Source organism: Crassostrea angulata, chromosome 8 (assembly GCF_025612915.1).
Source record: "Crassostrea angulata isolate pt1a10 chromosome 8, ASM2561291v2, whole genome shotgun sequence".
NCBI classification, from domain to species: domain Eukaryota; kingdom Metazoa; phylum Mollusca; class Bivalvia; order Ostreida; family Ostreidae; genus Magallana; species Magallana angulata.
In genome coordinates this window covers 23,546,533-23,561,414 of record NC_069118.1, presented here as the reverse complement: position 1 = coordinate 23,561,414, position 14,882 = coordinate 23,546,533, and the positions used below count along the sequence as shown (strand labels likewise).

General features: G+C 34.8%; 1 protein-coding gene and 1 pseudogene across 1 annotated transcript; both read right to left on the bottom strand.

Moving 5' to 3' along the window:
- Positions 1 to 954: 954 nt before the first annotated feature.
- LOC128160815 (uncharacterized) lies at positions 955 to 11,458 on the bottom strand. The gene is made up of 5 exons (XM_052824138.1): positions 11,377 to 11,458; positions 2,985 to 3,042; positions 2,435 to 2,553; positions 1,719 to 1,832; positions 955 to 1,541 (listed from the first exon to the last, which is right to left on the bottom strand). Exons 1-5 carry the CDS (start codon positions 11,456 to 11,458, stop codon positions 955 to 957), a joined length of 960 nt encoding a protein of 319 aa, XP_052680098.1.
- A 1,404-nt stretch (positions 11,459 to 12,862) lies between these two features.
- LOC128160813 (uncharacterized) lies at positions 12,863 to 14,767 on the bottom strand (annotated as a pseudogene).
- Between the last annotated feature and the right edge of the window lie 115 nt (positions 14,768 to 14,882).

Sequence of the window (14,882 nt, the reverse complement as noted above, 5' to 3'; positions counted from 1 at the left end):
CATAAATAACATAAATGTTAATTATGTCTCTGCTGCAACGGAGTGTGCATAGCGCGTTATGAAAATTTGTTTGCACACACCGTTGCAGTTTTGAGGTTTTTTAAAAACCCTTTTTCCCCTTTCCGTAATTATGAATTATTTTTCAAAATCTTTGCTTTTGTCTACGAGTAATGCGCCACTAACGGAAGGGCGATTGGAGCAGCCGAAGTATGCTGACGAAAATAGTGCACAAAGCTATACAATCTAACTATACAATCTTATTTTTCCATTCTGTTAACCGATGGATGTAACCTTTGGTATGATAATTAATTTATAAATTGGATTCTTCAAACTGTTAACAAATATTTCAATCAATAAAATGTTTATCAGCGGTTTACAGTCGCGAGTAGAGTCTTCGAGAAATACCTGAAGGATATTGTATTCATAAGCACCAGATTCAGTGATTGGGTCTTCTATGTTATGCGTAAATAAATTGGAGGAACGATAGTGAATGTAAGCATATTTAATAACTAAACGACGATACACAAATTCGTAGTTCAGAAACATCAATATGAATATGAATATGAATATGAGCACTGAATGCCTAAATGATAGAAATATGTTAGTTAACTTGTATAGGACTGAGCAACATGTCTATAAAATCTACTTCTGTCCTGATAATTGAGTAACTGACACACCGCTTGTTAGTTTACTTGAAAAGGTACAATAGCAGCCTGCTGTATATTACATGCAAACAATGCTTAAATGCCCTTTCTCAAATACTAGCAATGGTATAAGATATTAGAATTATTATTTTTTATTGCAAATAGCTTATTTATGTTATAAATGATTAAAATTTAATGTGAATTTATCAGTAAAAGGAAGGTAAAGTTTAAAGAATGAAATTCAATATACACAGGAAAAGGCCACTTTTGTTTGATAAAAATCACATTTATTTTGTAGTTTTGATGATATCTACTTTAAATAATTGAGTTTCTTTACATTGCCTTTGTAAACCTCACACACAAACAGATTGTCATTATTGTCCACACATAATCCATATGGATCCTCAAGATAACAGTTATCAATGTAACGAAGAAACTGTCCATTCTGATTAAGAATGTAAATACAATGGTTGTCTTTATCTGCTGTCAGGATACGACTCTGACTGTCTGTTGTGATACCCCTTGGTTTAAATGGTTTGTTCTTGGTAACTGAAGGGTGGCCGGTGTATCTCCATCTGAGTTTCCCGTTCTGTTTAACCACAACTATTGCACCAGCCTCACAGTCAGCTACACAGATGTCATGGTTTCTAATCTCTGTGATGTATTTAATAAAACTGTTCCCCGAGTACAAAGGTTCATAGTCAAATTGAATTGTTTGTTTCTCTGTAGATCCGGAGTTACGGACAACTTTGGATTGAGTTTGATCATCACTGTACATTGTGACCAGGAGATCACCAGTAGAGGTGACACATAGGTTAAAGGGCGCCCATCCCTGTAATCTGGTTAACTCTTCTGTCTGGCTAGTCTTTACTTTATACACTGTTCTTGTTGTTCTATCTGAGAACAGAAGATTCCCATCCCTGTCTACAGCTAAATCATCGGGCGAAGAAACTGATATTGTAAAGATTGTGTCAAGTGTTGAACCTTTGATATTTAAGCATTTGATTTCATTGAAATTTCCACTCGTCCATAATCTGTCATCATTTAGACATGTTACATTACGTAGATATTTACGTCCAGTCTGTATTGTGGCAACTAGCTTTGGTTCATCCAGTAGTTCTCTGACTGAAGTGTGAAACAAACTATAGAGCTTCTCGTTTCTTTTGGAATGAATGTGGGCAGTGTAACCTGAAAATTGGGTGGGGGCTTGCATAACTCTCTTATCTTAGAGTTGTATTCAATGGTAGAGGATAATTCAGTGGACTCCTCAATTGTCCCTTAAGCATGCAATGTTTCCTTTATGAGAGACTGTATCTGTTTGATTTCATTCAAATGTTTCTGTAAAAGTTCTTTGTGTTTTACTTTTATCTCGCCGATTTCAGTTTTCATTTTGTTGACAATGAAGTCAATTTCTCTATGCCATTGCTCCCCTTGTTTGGAGATCGTTATTTCAAGTTTCTCACATCCCCCATCTAGGCTGGCAAGCTGATTTTCTAAGTCGAATGCAATTTCTTCATATGTAGGGGAAATATGATTTTCTAACTCTTTTGTATCTTTTTTAATATCATCTTTCTTTGTCTTGTAAACTTCTGTAACTTCTACGAAGTTGTGTCCCTTGTGATGTTTAGATGCCATGCAGGAAGAATAAACAAATATATCATTGCAATCCTTGCACTGGAATTCACAGTTTCTGTGTGGACGTGTTTCACATTTTGAATGAATAAGGGTTGATCTTTGTTTCTGAAAAGGAACTATTTTACGTTTGTCATATCCATCTAGGATATGTTTACCTGTACACGGAATGCATAGATTGACATGACAAAAGTCACAGTAGCTGTGTACTATGGCGGTCTCACGAAGGTCACATCGGTGCACATCCTGGGCATTAGAACGAGGATCCATAGCTGTTCTATGAAAATAAATCAAAGGCTTAAGATTATTCAACTATAGAAATAAAAGATTTCATATGTTATGTAGTCTAAGTGAATAATTGATTTAGTAAGTAAAACGATTTTAAAAATTAATTTCTTTAGAATTCATTCACCACACCCCTTTCCCTTTTTTTAATTTAAGATTGATACAAATTATGGAATACTTTTCAAAACTGTTGTGACAGTCTTATTTTTATTTTAAATCATTAGTTTATAACAAATCAAGTTGATATAGTTGTGTTTGATTAAATAGCTTAGTGAACTGAATATACAAAACATTATATTAATATTCAAAACAAAAGTAACCTATAATTGATTACTAAGTTATTGACTTTATACATTTTAATATCCATAGTTATAAACTTGGATGTTGGTTAAGTGAAGATGTAATTATAGATATAATACAAACCTTGTAATCTGACTGTCTGGAATGTGTGCCCGGAACATGACTGATCCTGTCTGGTGACCTGATCAGAAATGAAAAAAAAATTATCAGTGAGAGTTACTTCCCGTTCATTGCTATCGCCGTAGGTTGAGAGTACATGTATATCATCCTAACAGCGGCAGAGTCAACATGTGATCGCGGAACATAGAACCCCTGACGTTGTGAAGATGGCAGTTTGTTTTAGCAGTTGCAGATTATTAATTTTTATTTATCACAAAATCTTTAACCCTTAAGTTTTTGCCTTCAGGTAATTATTAAAATTTACCAAAATCCATTCAAATAATTGTTTTGGTGTATTCTTGAGGAAGGCTAGTGACGAATGGGTTATATATCACATCCCAGTTAAAATGTTTACATTTGAACAAATGTAATTTTCTAATGATCATCATTAAACAACCTAAAGAAAATGAGAAAAAAATATCCCAGACATGGGTAAAATGTTATCTATCCCGCGCATATTATGCATGACTCGGATGACTGTCATTGGTAATGGATGCGCTAAATGAAATCAAGGGAGTTTACAAACCTAAACATATAAACATATATAATTGATGTAGTCTAAATTATTCTTAATAATAAAAACATCGGAGCAAGATGACCCAATGCTGTCACACATGTGTGATGAAATTGAAATGAATTATTACCTGGGAGAAATTCCCATACTGGAGGCGGCGGATTCTCTCCATTAACAGAACCTATATTAAGACTTTGATACTGAGATCTAAGAGAAGCTCGGACACATATCGGAGAAATGAGAGTCACGGCATTGAAAAGATTTAATGCAGATTTCGTGTATTAAGAGCCCCCCCCCTCTCTCTCTCTCTCTCTCTCTCTCTCTCTCTCTCTCTCTCTCTCTCTCTCTCTCTCTCTCTTGCAAACAACGGTTGATATGGACGATCCTCTTCCAAAAGAGGGGATAGCTTAGCGGACTCCTTAAGGTGAATTGAGACGATGTGAAACGAGGTGTATCAGACGTTAATGAAGTCGAGAAAATCTTAGCGTTTTCAACGGTTCTGTATATTTTCATAGACATTAGATACTGAATTAAAGTACTTTTTTTTGATAATAGCAGTATTTGAGGTTGTGCAAAAATTATTCAAATAATTTGGTTTTCTGGAATAAGCTCTACCCATGTCCACTGTATGCTCGTTACCTCCAGAAATTGTTGAAATTTCAAAGAAAAAAGGGTCGCTTCTTTGATATAACTTTATTTGTAGTTTTTAATTTGTTATTTCATTTAGGTTTGATACACTTATAATATCACCTTCTGCATTATCATGTCATTTATAGTATCTTTACAAAATAACTGGCACATGTGTGCCACATACACGTACCTGATGTTATTCTTATTTTAGTAATGAACAATGCACCATCTACCAAATCATACACGTTCACTTACATATGGAGGTAGACAGAACGCTTTTTTGTTATGAGAAAAATTAATTCAATGCATGTCTATGGTTCTACGTACAGGATAAAAAAAACTGAACAATTTTACTCTTTATTTGAGTCACAAATAAGCAGTTTTGGCCAAATATTGTGGTTTCATTAATTTTCGTGGGTTTCAATGTTCGTGGGTTTCATTTTTCGTGGAATTTCTGAAAACCACGGTTTCAAGGATACGTAATTTCGTGACCAATGATCCTATCAATATAAAATGTTCGTTGATATTGAACTTCAATGAAAATTTAATTTCGAGGATCAACTTAACAACGAAATCCTCGAAAATTGGTATTCAACGAATATTGATGAAACCACAGTAGTGTCTAGTTTATTCGGTTATTCGATGTATTATTTTCAATAATCTTGAGTGAAAAAAACATCCATTTATCCCTAAAACAGTTTATTTATAACAGATTATGAAATGCTGAATAAATTCATTAATTATTTAGATTATAGAAAGCCAAAAAATTTACTATATAAATATGTATAGTTACTCAACAGTTTAATCTATTTTCATATAAAAACGTCAATTTACACCCCAGTTATTAAAGGTATCAGAAGTTTGTATTTCTATTCTATGCCTACTGAATTCGCTATAAACCTTATTTCGAAATAGTTTTACGGAAATCACGAATTATGGATTTAACGAAGTAAATCAATTTGTCGTAAGAACTTTGCTTTAATCGATTTTATTGTGTATAAACAGTGAAATATAATTTAATTGTTTGTCTTTAAAAAAAAAATAAAGTGCATTATACTTCCGTAGGGCTATTTTAAAGCTACACGGTCTGATTTTGTGGCTATTACAGAAAATTCGAGCTAGTTTAAAAGTTAGAAATGTTCAAGGTAAAATAACTTCTTAATTGTCACACAAAAATAAACACGAAAAAAAAATACATCATGAGAATTCCAAGTAAAGTGAACTGTTTAGTTTCGTCCCTCGATTTTACATTATTTCATTTATTTTATTAATAATCGCTTTCATTTTTAAATCTTGGTAACATAGTAATATGAGGTCTTAAAAATACTTAACTCGTTAACGTAGGTTATGTAATTTTTCTCTGCAATGATCGCTACGTTCAAAAGCTGCATGAAACGTCCCAAGTTACAGCATTCTTATCCCTGTCTCCTGCTCTAACAAACTTTAAGTTATTGAACTTAAGCCGCATATCCTTTGGTGGTGGTCTCTTATAATATAACATGTTTGCATTAAAATTCTGCGACGTTCAATTTCCTGTTAATATGCATAGCCTTTTAGAAAGTGCACAAATATAATCGTCATAATTATATATCTACATCTACCAAGTATTATTTCCTCTATTTCATACACAACTTATAGTTACGAGCCCCATTTATCGATTGATCGTAATCTACAGCGGCTGAAACTGACAAGAAAGTGACAGAATTGAAATTGGCACGCCCTGTTTATCGATTAGTCGCATCTAGCTGCAATAATGTAACCCTTTTGGGGGGGGGGGGGGGGCAGGTGGCTATGACGTACCCATTGTAACGCTAAATATAAGAAGAATCCATAGGATCTCCGTAATGGTGCAAAGGCGGGTGTAATTCACTTCCGCAAAGATTTCGGCTCAAATCGTATATAAATGACAATAACATTTGCACTTCTTACCTGAGCTCAAACAATATAGATGTGTATGGCATAAGTTAATCTACAAATATCAAGTATAATCCATATATTGGTTATTATTGTGTATGTCAACACACAAGTTGAATTTGTCCGCCATGTTTACTGACCTTGACTGGTTTTATTTTGGGACAGCCAATGAGAATTCAGGAGCGGATCCTGAACTGGATATAGGAATTTTTCCTATTATACACATAATTAACGCAGTAATTGTGAATTTTCCATTATATACCAATTCCTTAAACGATGTTTTAGTGATAGAACGAGGTAAGATCGCTTATTAACACTGACATTCACGTTATCAAGCCCATCAAAACTCCAAACGTAAATCCCATAAAATCACACGAGAACTGTCATGGCTTAGCCCCCCCCCCCCCCCATTTTTTGCCAAATTACACCAAACCATTAGGCACATAGCATCATAGAAGGTTCAGCCCCCCCCCCCCTTTTCTCGCAGGAAATATAATTATTCCTAAAAAAGGTTGAAATATGGAGAAGTTGGAGTCAAAGGCAATCTAGCCCGGCCCCCCCCCCCCCCCAACGGATTAGCAATATCATGATTTGGGGGGGGGGGGGGGGATTTGGTGGGTAAAAAATTTGTTTTTGGAACTATAGGTATACCCCCCCCCCCCGGATTTGGATTTTCATGATTTTGGGAAATAGTTGTTTTTTCAATATTTTTGAGGATTAGTCAAGCCCCTCCCCCAACTTTCAGTTTGCCTCCGACGCCAGTGTCCAGTAAACATCAGATATAAAAATCGGAGAGAGCTATATTATTGCAGCTAGATCGAAACCTACAGCGACCTACGAAACATCACGGACTCCACGAAATAATCATGATGATGTCAGACTCAAAGTCTCACAGGAGACGATTTGGTTGTTTCTTTAAGCTAACGTACTTATGTTCATTAACAGTAATTTTGTGGATTTTACTAACTTTTCGTAATCAATTTATTAAGTAGTTTAAAGAAATATGTTTATATAAACAATAAAATGCTTTCTTTGATGATTCATTCGGGATATGAAGATAGCGATCATTGCAGAAAAATTTACATAACCAGGTAGTTACGTAGGTTATCGATTTTTTCTTCAATGTGGCTACATTTATATCCGGAATGAATCACTAAAGAAGGCATTTCATTGTTTAAATGAATACATAAATATTAAACAAACTGTTAAAAGATTAAAGCTGTTTGGTTCGATTTCAAATCGAATTTCGTGTACGTTTGTAAGCGGTAGTTTTGCTGAATATTTGTATAATAATAGAAACGCAGTAGTTTTAACGGCCAAATAAACCATATTACAATGAGAAATGATATACAAAATGTCTTTACATACAAGGGTACCGCGTCATTTTGCCCCTTAACAAGATTTGTTCCCGACGTCGAGGCGGGTATGATTATATTTTGACGGAGACATTGATTCGTTATGAATAAAGAAAAAAAAAAGATTTTAAAAATGTTTTGGCAAATCTAAGATAGTTATATATACATTTTCAAAACAATTTTACAATTCATGCATGATATGTGGGTTGATAAACCCAGTCAATACGAACATGAAACCAAATGATTCCCTTTCCTAAACTTACACATGATGCATTTGGGTTTGATTTTTGTGTGTTCTCATGAAGACATTATTTTTATTTACCATGAATGTTTTTAAGTTCGGAATCAGATCGATTGTGCTGGTGTAAATAGATAAAAGTATAGAACTTTTTAAGATAATTTGTTTGAATGGAAAATTATTGATTATGTAAAATCGGACCAAGCAGCTTTAAAAAAACCCGTTCAAACTTACTTTTAAAACCAATTTGATATGTACTTATGAAAAATAATCGTAAAATCAAACCATTCGTTAATTAACCTGAAGAATTTTCTCAAATTTCGCGAGAAATTTTGTCACAATTTGTCACAAATATTTTTAGTCGCGGATTAAGCGAACTAAATATTAAGATATTATTTATACTTTATTTGCACAAGACATACATCTTATGGCATAGGTTATTACATATACATAATAGCAATATTGAAATAATGGTATGGTACATGTACATGTAAAGTACATTGACAATGTATATAAAGTAAAATTTTACTAACAGGCGAAAAAAACAGAGAATTTTTCTTAATTATCATGAATATTGAAAGCTAGATGGAGATTCTTCCCCAAATTATTCAGTTCATTAAAATTTTGAACACTTAATAATTGTATAAATTTGTATACAGGAGGTTTTTTTCCAATAATATTTCTTAATATATTTTACTCGGATTTCTCTATACTGCTGACATTTCAAAACAAAATGGAATTCATCTTCAATATCTGAACAAAATTTACATAAGCGTCTTTCTTTTGGTACATTAGTGTGTCGTCCACTTTCAATTGCAAGTCTATGAGATGACAATCTAATTCTTGTAATTTGTTTCTTATATGTAGAAGGTATTTTGTTAAATAATATTGTAAAAATAAACTGGTCAATGATATGCTTGTAAAGATAACATCGAGATTAGGAATTAATCTGTTCTTCAAGTTATTAAGTAAAGTGATCAATAATTCTTTGCTTAATTAAAGGAAAATATGTTGCACAATGTATATACTCCTGTTCATACCATATATGTCCTAGACCTATTTCAAAAAGTTTATTTTTAATTACAGTAACCCAATTTTCAGCAGGTGCCAAAGACGATTCACACTTATTATACAGCATTTTGTAACAGGACTGCAAAATACAATTCTGACTATGTAACAATTTGAACCAAAATTTGAATATTCTAAACATTCGTTTAGTTTTCATACATGGAGGTAGCCTCCCAGTTTCAAAATATACAAGTGCAGTGTTTGTATTCTTCTTCACACTTAACACAAATTTAATATATTCTAAATGCACTTTTTCTATATCATTTGCAGCATGCATGCCCCATATCTCATAGCCATAATTTAATATACTAGCAATATAAGTATCAACAATTGACAGCATTGTTCCTGTGTTCAGATACAATTGACTTGATATGGCGGTTTCGTGTATGTTTCATATCCATGACAAAGAGGTTTCATATATATACATGCATATATAGTGACTAAAAAGCGACGATACACAAATTCTTAATACAAAAACATCAATATGAATAAAAATATAAGCATTTTATCCTTAAATAATAGAAATCTGTTAGTTAACTTGTATAGGACTGAGCAACATGTCTCTGAAATCTACATATGTCCTGATAATTGAGTAACTGACACACCGCTGGTTAGTTTACTTCATAAGGTACAATAGCTGTATATTACATGCAAGCAATGCCTTAATGCCCTTTATCAATACACTAGCAATTGAATAAGATAAGAAGATCTTTTTTTATTGAAAATAGCTTATTCATGCTATAAATGAATATAATTTCTCAATTCATCAGTATAAGTAAGGTAAAGTTAAAATAATGAAATTCATTATACAGACGAAAAGGCCACTTTTGTTTGATAATGAAGATCAGATTTTTACATTTGGCGATGTTTACTTTAAATATGTGATTTTCTTTACACTGCCTTTAAAAAGGTCACACACAAACAGATTGTCATTATTGTCTACACATAATCTAGAAGGAGCATTCAGATTACACTTATCAATGTAACGGAGAAACTGTCCATTCTGATCCAGAATGTGGATACAATGGTTGTCTCTGTCTGCTGTCAGGATACGACCCTGGCTGTCTGTTGTGATATCCCAGGGTTCAAATGGTTTGTTCTTGGTATACGAGGGATGACTGGTATACCTCCATCTGAGTTTCCCGTCCTGACCACCACTACTGCTCAAGCCCCATGGTCAGCGACACATATGTCATGGTTTCTGGTCTCATGTATGTATTTTATTAAAGTATTCTCTGAGTACAAAGGTTTACCTTCATCATCAAATTGAATTGCTTGTTTCTCGGTAGATCCCAAGTAACGGACAACTTTAGATTGAGTGTATCTTTACTGTACATGGTAACCAGGAGATCACCAGTAGAGGTTACACATAGGTTAAAGGGCTTTCATACCTGTAATCTAATTAACTCTTCTGTCTGGCTTCTCTTTACTTTATACACTGTTCTTGTTTCTCTATCTGAGTACAGTAGATTCCCCACATTGTCTACAGCTATATTATCGGGCCAAACACCTGATTTTGTAACGATTGTGTCAAGTGTTGTCCCTTTGATATTGAAGCATTTGATATCGGTTGCCACTCCACACGTCCATATCATGTCTTCATTTACACAGATAACACTACGTAGGTTTCTATACCCAGTCTGTATTGTGGCAACAAGCACTGGTTCATCTAGTATTTCTCTATCTGATGTGTAGGGTTGGTTTTGTAACAATATTTGTTCTTCTGTAGCAGATAAAGGTAAAGAGGTGTAGTATGGTAGACAGCAGAATCGGAACTGGAGCTCCAGTAGGTTGGACCAGATAAGGTTGGGATGGACCAGGGTCAGAGGTTATGCATAACAATACACATACAATAATACAATGCGTGTACACTACACTCCTCCTCCCCGTTTTATAATAAAAAAAAAATGAATGTATGTATACTACAGTAGGTAATATCTTTTTTTAAAAGGTTGACAATACATGATACTGACAAATATGCTAGAATTTCTCTAAACGAGTTTTGGAGGAATTATTTAAGAAAACTACCATATGAAAATACAACGAGATTAAGTACAAATCCCACTTGAATTGGGCAGAACAATATCTAGCCCTACATTTAGCAGGAACATTACAATGTGATGGCACTGTGGACATCAGCGTCCGAAGGCACCTATTATCAAAGATATGGATTTTGAGTACTGGAGTTTACTAAGTAAAACTGGAGTTTTAAGTAAACGGGACGTATATTTCTAAATATCTTGAGGATGTGCTGGTGCTGAAGGTGATCCTCCCCACCTTTCACAGTTAGGGTACAGACAATGCTGTTCATCTTGAGGATGTGCTGGTGCTGAAGGTGATCCACCCCTCCTTTCACAGTTAGGGTAATAACAATGCTGAGCAAGATAAGGCCTCTATGTAATGGACTGATCAGAGTCCACTAACAAACACTTGTACGGTATGTACAATTATATACCAACAAATTATTGTCATTGTCCAAATGCAGCTTAATTCTGGTGAAGTGAAGGTAGGTATGTACCAAGATAAACAAGAACTAATGTGGGCCTATGTGGAAAAAGGCTCTGATCCATATGGTAAAATCTACAGCTGAGTTTAAGATGCAGCATTCTTAGTCCGCCGTCTCATGATCCGCAGAACATTCTGCTCCGTCATGAACTTTGGAAAAGTCCTGTTGATCTAGCTGACCATTCTGTAACTTGGAAATGGTCTTCTGTTGCATTATGTCGGAATCCGCAAATGTTTGTATGTATGTCTATACAAGCTTTTAAGGATGTTGAAGCAGTAGCTGATGTTTCCTATATATACCGGTAGATTGACTAACTCAACAGTAACGGAGAGCTATCAAATACCAATTGTTCAATTGAAAGCACAAACTGGATTAAATCTAATTATGACAATCACCCTTTCTTGACTAACAAATTATTTCTTGTATAATAAATATGAAAACACACTATAATTCTACATGAAAAGGAATGCTTCTTACAACGACACAATGTATCAATAGGAAGTACCAAAAATATGAAAACACAGACGGAGAATGTTAACTATAAAATGCTACATGACAAAGTATACTGTTAATGATAAACTATAAATGTGACATGATCTTGATCTTGATCTTGATCCACTTCTTCATCAAATGAAATAATAGGTACATGAATAACATACCAATAATATGATAATTTAGGTATATTGAACTTCAGCAGTGCAAATGACGAACATATAACATTCTACTAACATGTTCAAAATATGACGTGTATCTTAACTATTGAAACAAATGCATAATGTACCGGTATTTTGTTTATAAATACTAATCTAAGAAAACTACTAGCAAATACTACATAACTAATGATTACAAGTTCTAATACGAAAACTGGCTTTGAAACACATGTCTTGACTTTCTTGACTAACAAATTATTTCTTGTATAATAGATATGAAAACACACTATAATTCTACATGAAAAGGAATGCTTCTTACAACGACACAATGTATCAATAGGAAGTACCAAAAATATGAAAACACAGACGGGGATTGTTAACTATAAAATGCTGCATGACAAAGTATACTGTTAATGATAAACTATAAATGTGACATGATCTTGATCTTGATCTTGATCCACTTCTTCATCAAATGAAATAATATGATAATTTAGGTATATTGAACTTCAGCAGTGCAAATGACGAACATATAACATTCTACTAACATGTTCAAAACATGACGTGTATCTTAACTATTGAAACAAATGCATATTGTACCGGTATTTTGTTTATAAATACTAATCTAAGAAAACTACTAGCAAATATTACATAACTAATGATTACAAGTTCTAATACGAAAACTGGCTTTGAAACACATGTCTACTAAATTAGTGATAGTCAGGCAGTATTTGAGTTACTTTAACAACTGTATAGCATTTAATTGTTGTTCATACTGGTTTGTCAATAACAAAAAATTTTCAGCAGCTGCAAATGTCTTGATACATGTAACATTCTGCTTAATGAATCATAATAGGTTATTAACAAATTTACAGTTATTTCTCACTAGAAGTCATATTTCAGATGATTCTGCTCAAGATCAATTGCTTCCATTCCCTTTGTGATGGTCTGCATGTCTGTGACCAAAGAATTACTCCAAAGAGTAATTCACATTACTAGGAATAGATTCAATACTGGCTGAAGCCATTAGTGGTTCATAACCACCTTGCAACTTTGCCGGATTGATTTGATACTGAATGCTACCCGTAACTGTCAAACCTGCTCCAGGGGGAGGTATCTTATTGCCATGTAACAGAGTCGGACTGACATTATATGTTAAGCCTGGGATCAGATCCTGCATCAGAGCTGGTGCCACACCTGTATTTTGGCATGGTACATCTTGCAATATTTGACATGGTACATCTTGCATTTGAGTTTGTTGATGTACTTGACCAACAAGGTATACATTTGGCCTGCTTTGCTGCATTGTGTAATGCTGTGGTGGAGAAATAATCTGATCAAGTTGTGACTGAGAATCGTGTTGCTGCGGCTGTTTCATGTTGATTTGGGTCTGCAGTGTTTAAGTTTAAATCTTTCGTGTCTGCTGATTCCGAGATGGCAATGTTGGAGCATTTATCTGTTGTGTGAGCTGATCTTGTATTGTTATTGGTTGAGAGTTAACCTGCTGTGTAGGTTTTATTCCCAATGGTTGCATGTTAACCTGTTGATCGTATTGTACAGTCTGCTGTTGTGTGCATTGAAGAAACTGGCTGGATGTTTGTGAAGCTTGTTGTGGCTGCAGTTGTTGGAAACCTGGTGGTGGTTGAATATGATTGTGTGTCAGTACCTGTTGTTTAGTGCTGTTTAGCATAGCCTGATTTGGTGTACATGGCACATACTGGTTGGACGCATCTGAGTTCTGTGTTGATTGAACTGGTGGGTATAATGTTTGTGACATAACCTTGAGATCAACACCTTGACCAGTACATGGAATGTAACCCGCTTGTGGTGTAGTGGCTGTTACCAGTTTGAGTTTTTACCTTGACTACTTAATGGTATGACACCGCCATGTGGTACAGGTGCAATGTTGGTAAGTGGTACAATGTTGATATTTGTATCTTGACCACTTATTGGTACGTAACCACCCTGTGGCATGGATGCAATGTTTGTAAGTGGTTCATTATTGACAACTGTATCCTGACCACAAATCGGTAAGTAACCGCCCTGTGGTATAGGAGTACTGTTGGTATATGCAGTTGGTACCATGTTAAGATTCGTACTATGACTACTCATCGGTATATAGATGCACTGTGGTATTGGTACGCCGTTGGTAGATAGTACAATATTGTCATTTGTATCCTGACCATTAAACGGTACATAATCACCCTGTGGTATGGGTACTTTGGTAGTAGATGCTACTATGTTGACAATTGTACCCTGACCATTGGATGGTATATTGCCGCTTTGTGGTATGGGTACACTGGTAGTCGGTAGTACTGATGCCTGAGAAACCGATGACTGGAAATTGCTTGGTGCCTGGGAAGGAAATCCACTTAGACTTGATTTGGTTGGTATGGCATCATTAACCCCTAAACACTTGATGGTATGGAACCAGTCGAACCACCCTGTGCCTGGGAAAATGTACCAGTGTAACTTGTTCCAGTGGCCCTTGAAACGGTATATCCAGTTAGCATCACTCCATAGGCATTTGACGGTAAATATCCTCCCTGTGTCATTGAAGAACTTCCAACTAACATATTTTTGTTATTTTCTGGTCCCATTGAAACACCTGGCGTTACCCCCATGGATTTAGAAATGCACTTTGTGGAGTGTATTGAGCTGAATATGGTGTTCTATATGGTGCAGGGATACCACTGTAATGTTGGTTGAATCCTCTGGGGGCACTTTGACCATGTAGCACTGTACCTGTCTTCAGAGAAAGTTGGCCTGTAGACACTGGACCTACTAATGGTTGCTGAAATGCACTCTGTGCACTCACCCCCTCACTAATATATCCAACGTTGATTGGATTAGAATACATCTTGTTGATCATATTGATGGTAAGCCAATGATTTGTTCATTATTGACTGCATGGTTGACTGCATGCTGGCAATCACAAGTAATCAGTTCTAACTTTAGTTATTTCAAAGCCTGAACTAATTTTGACAAAT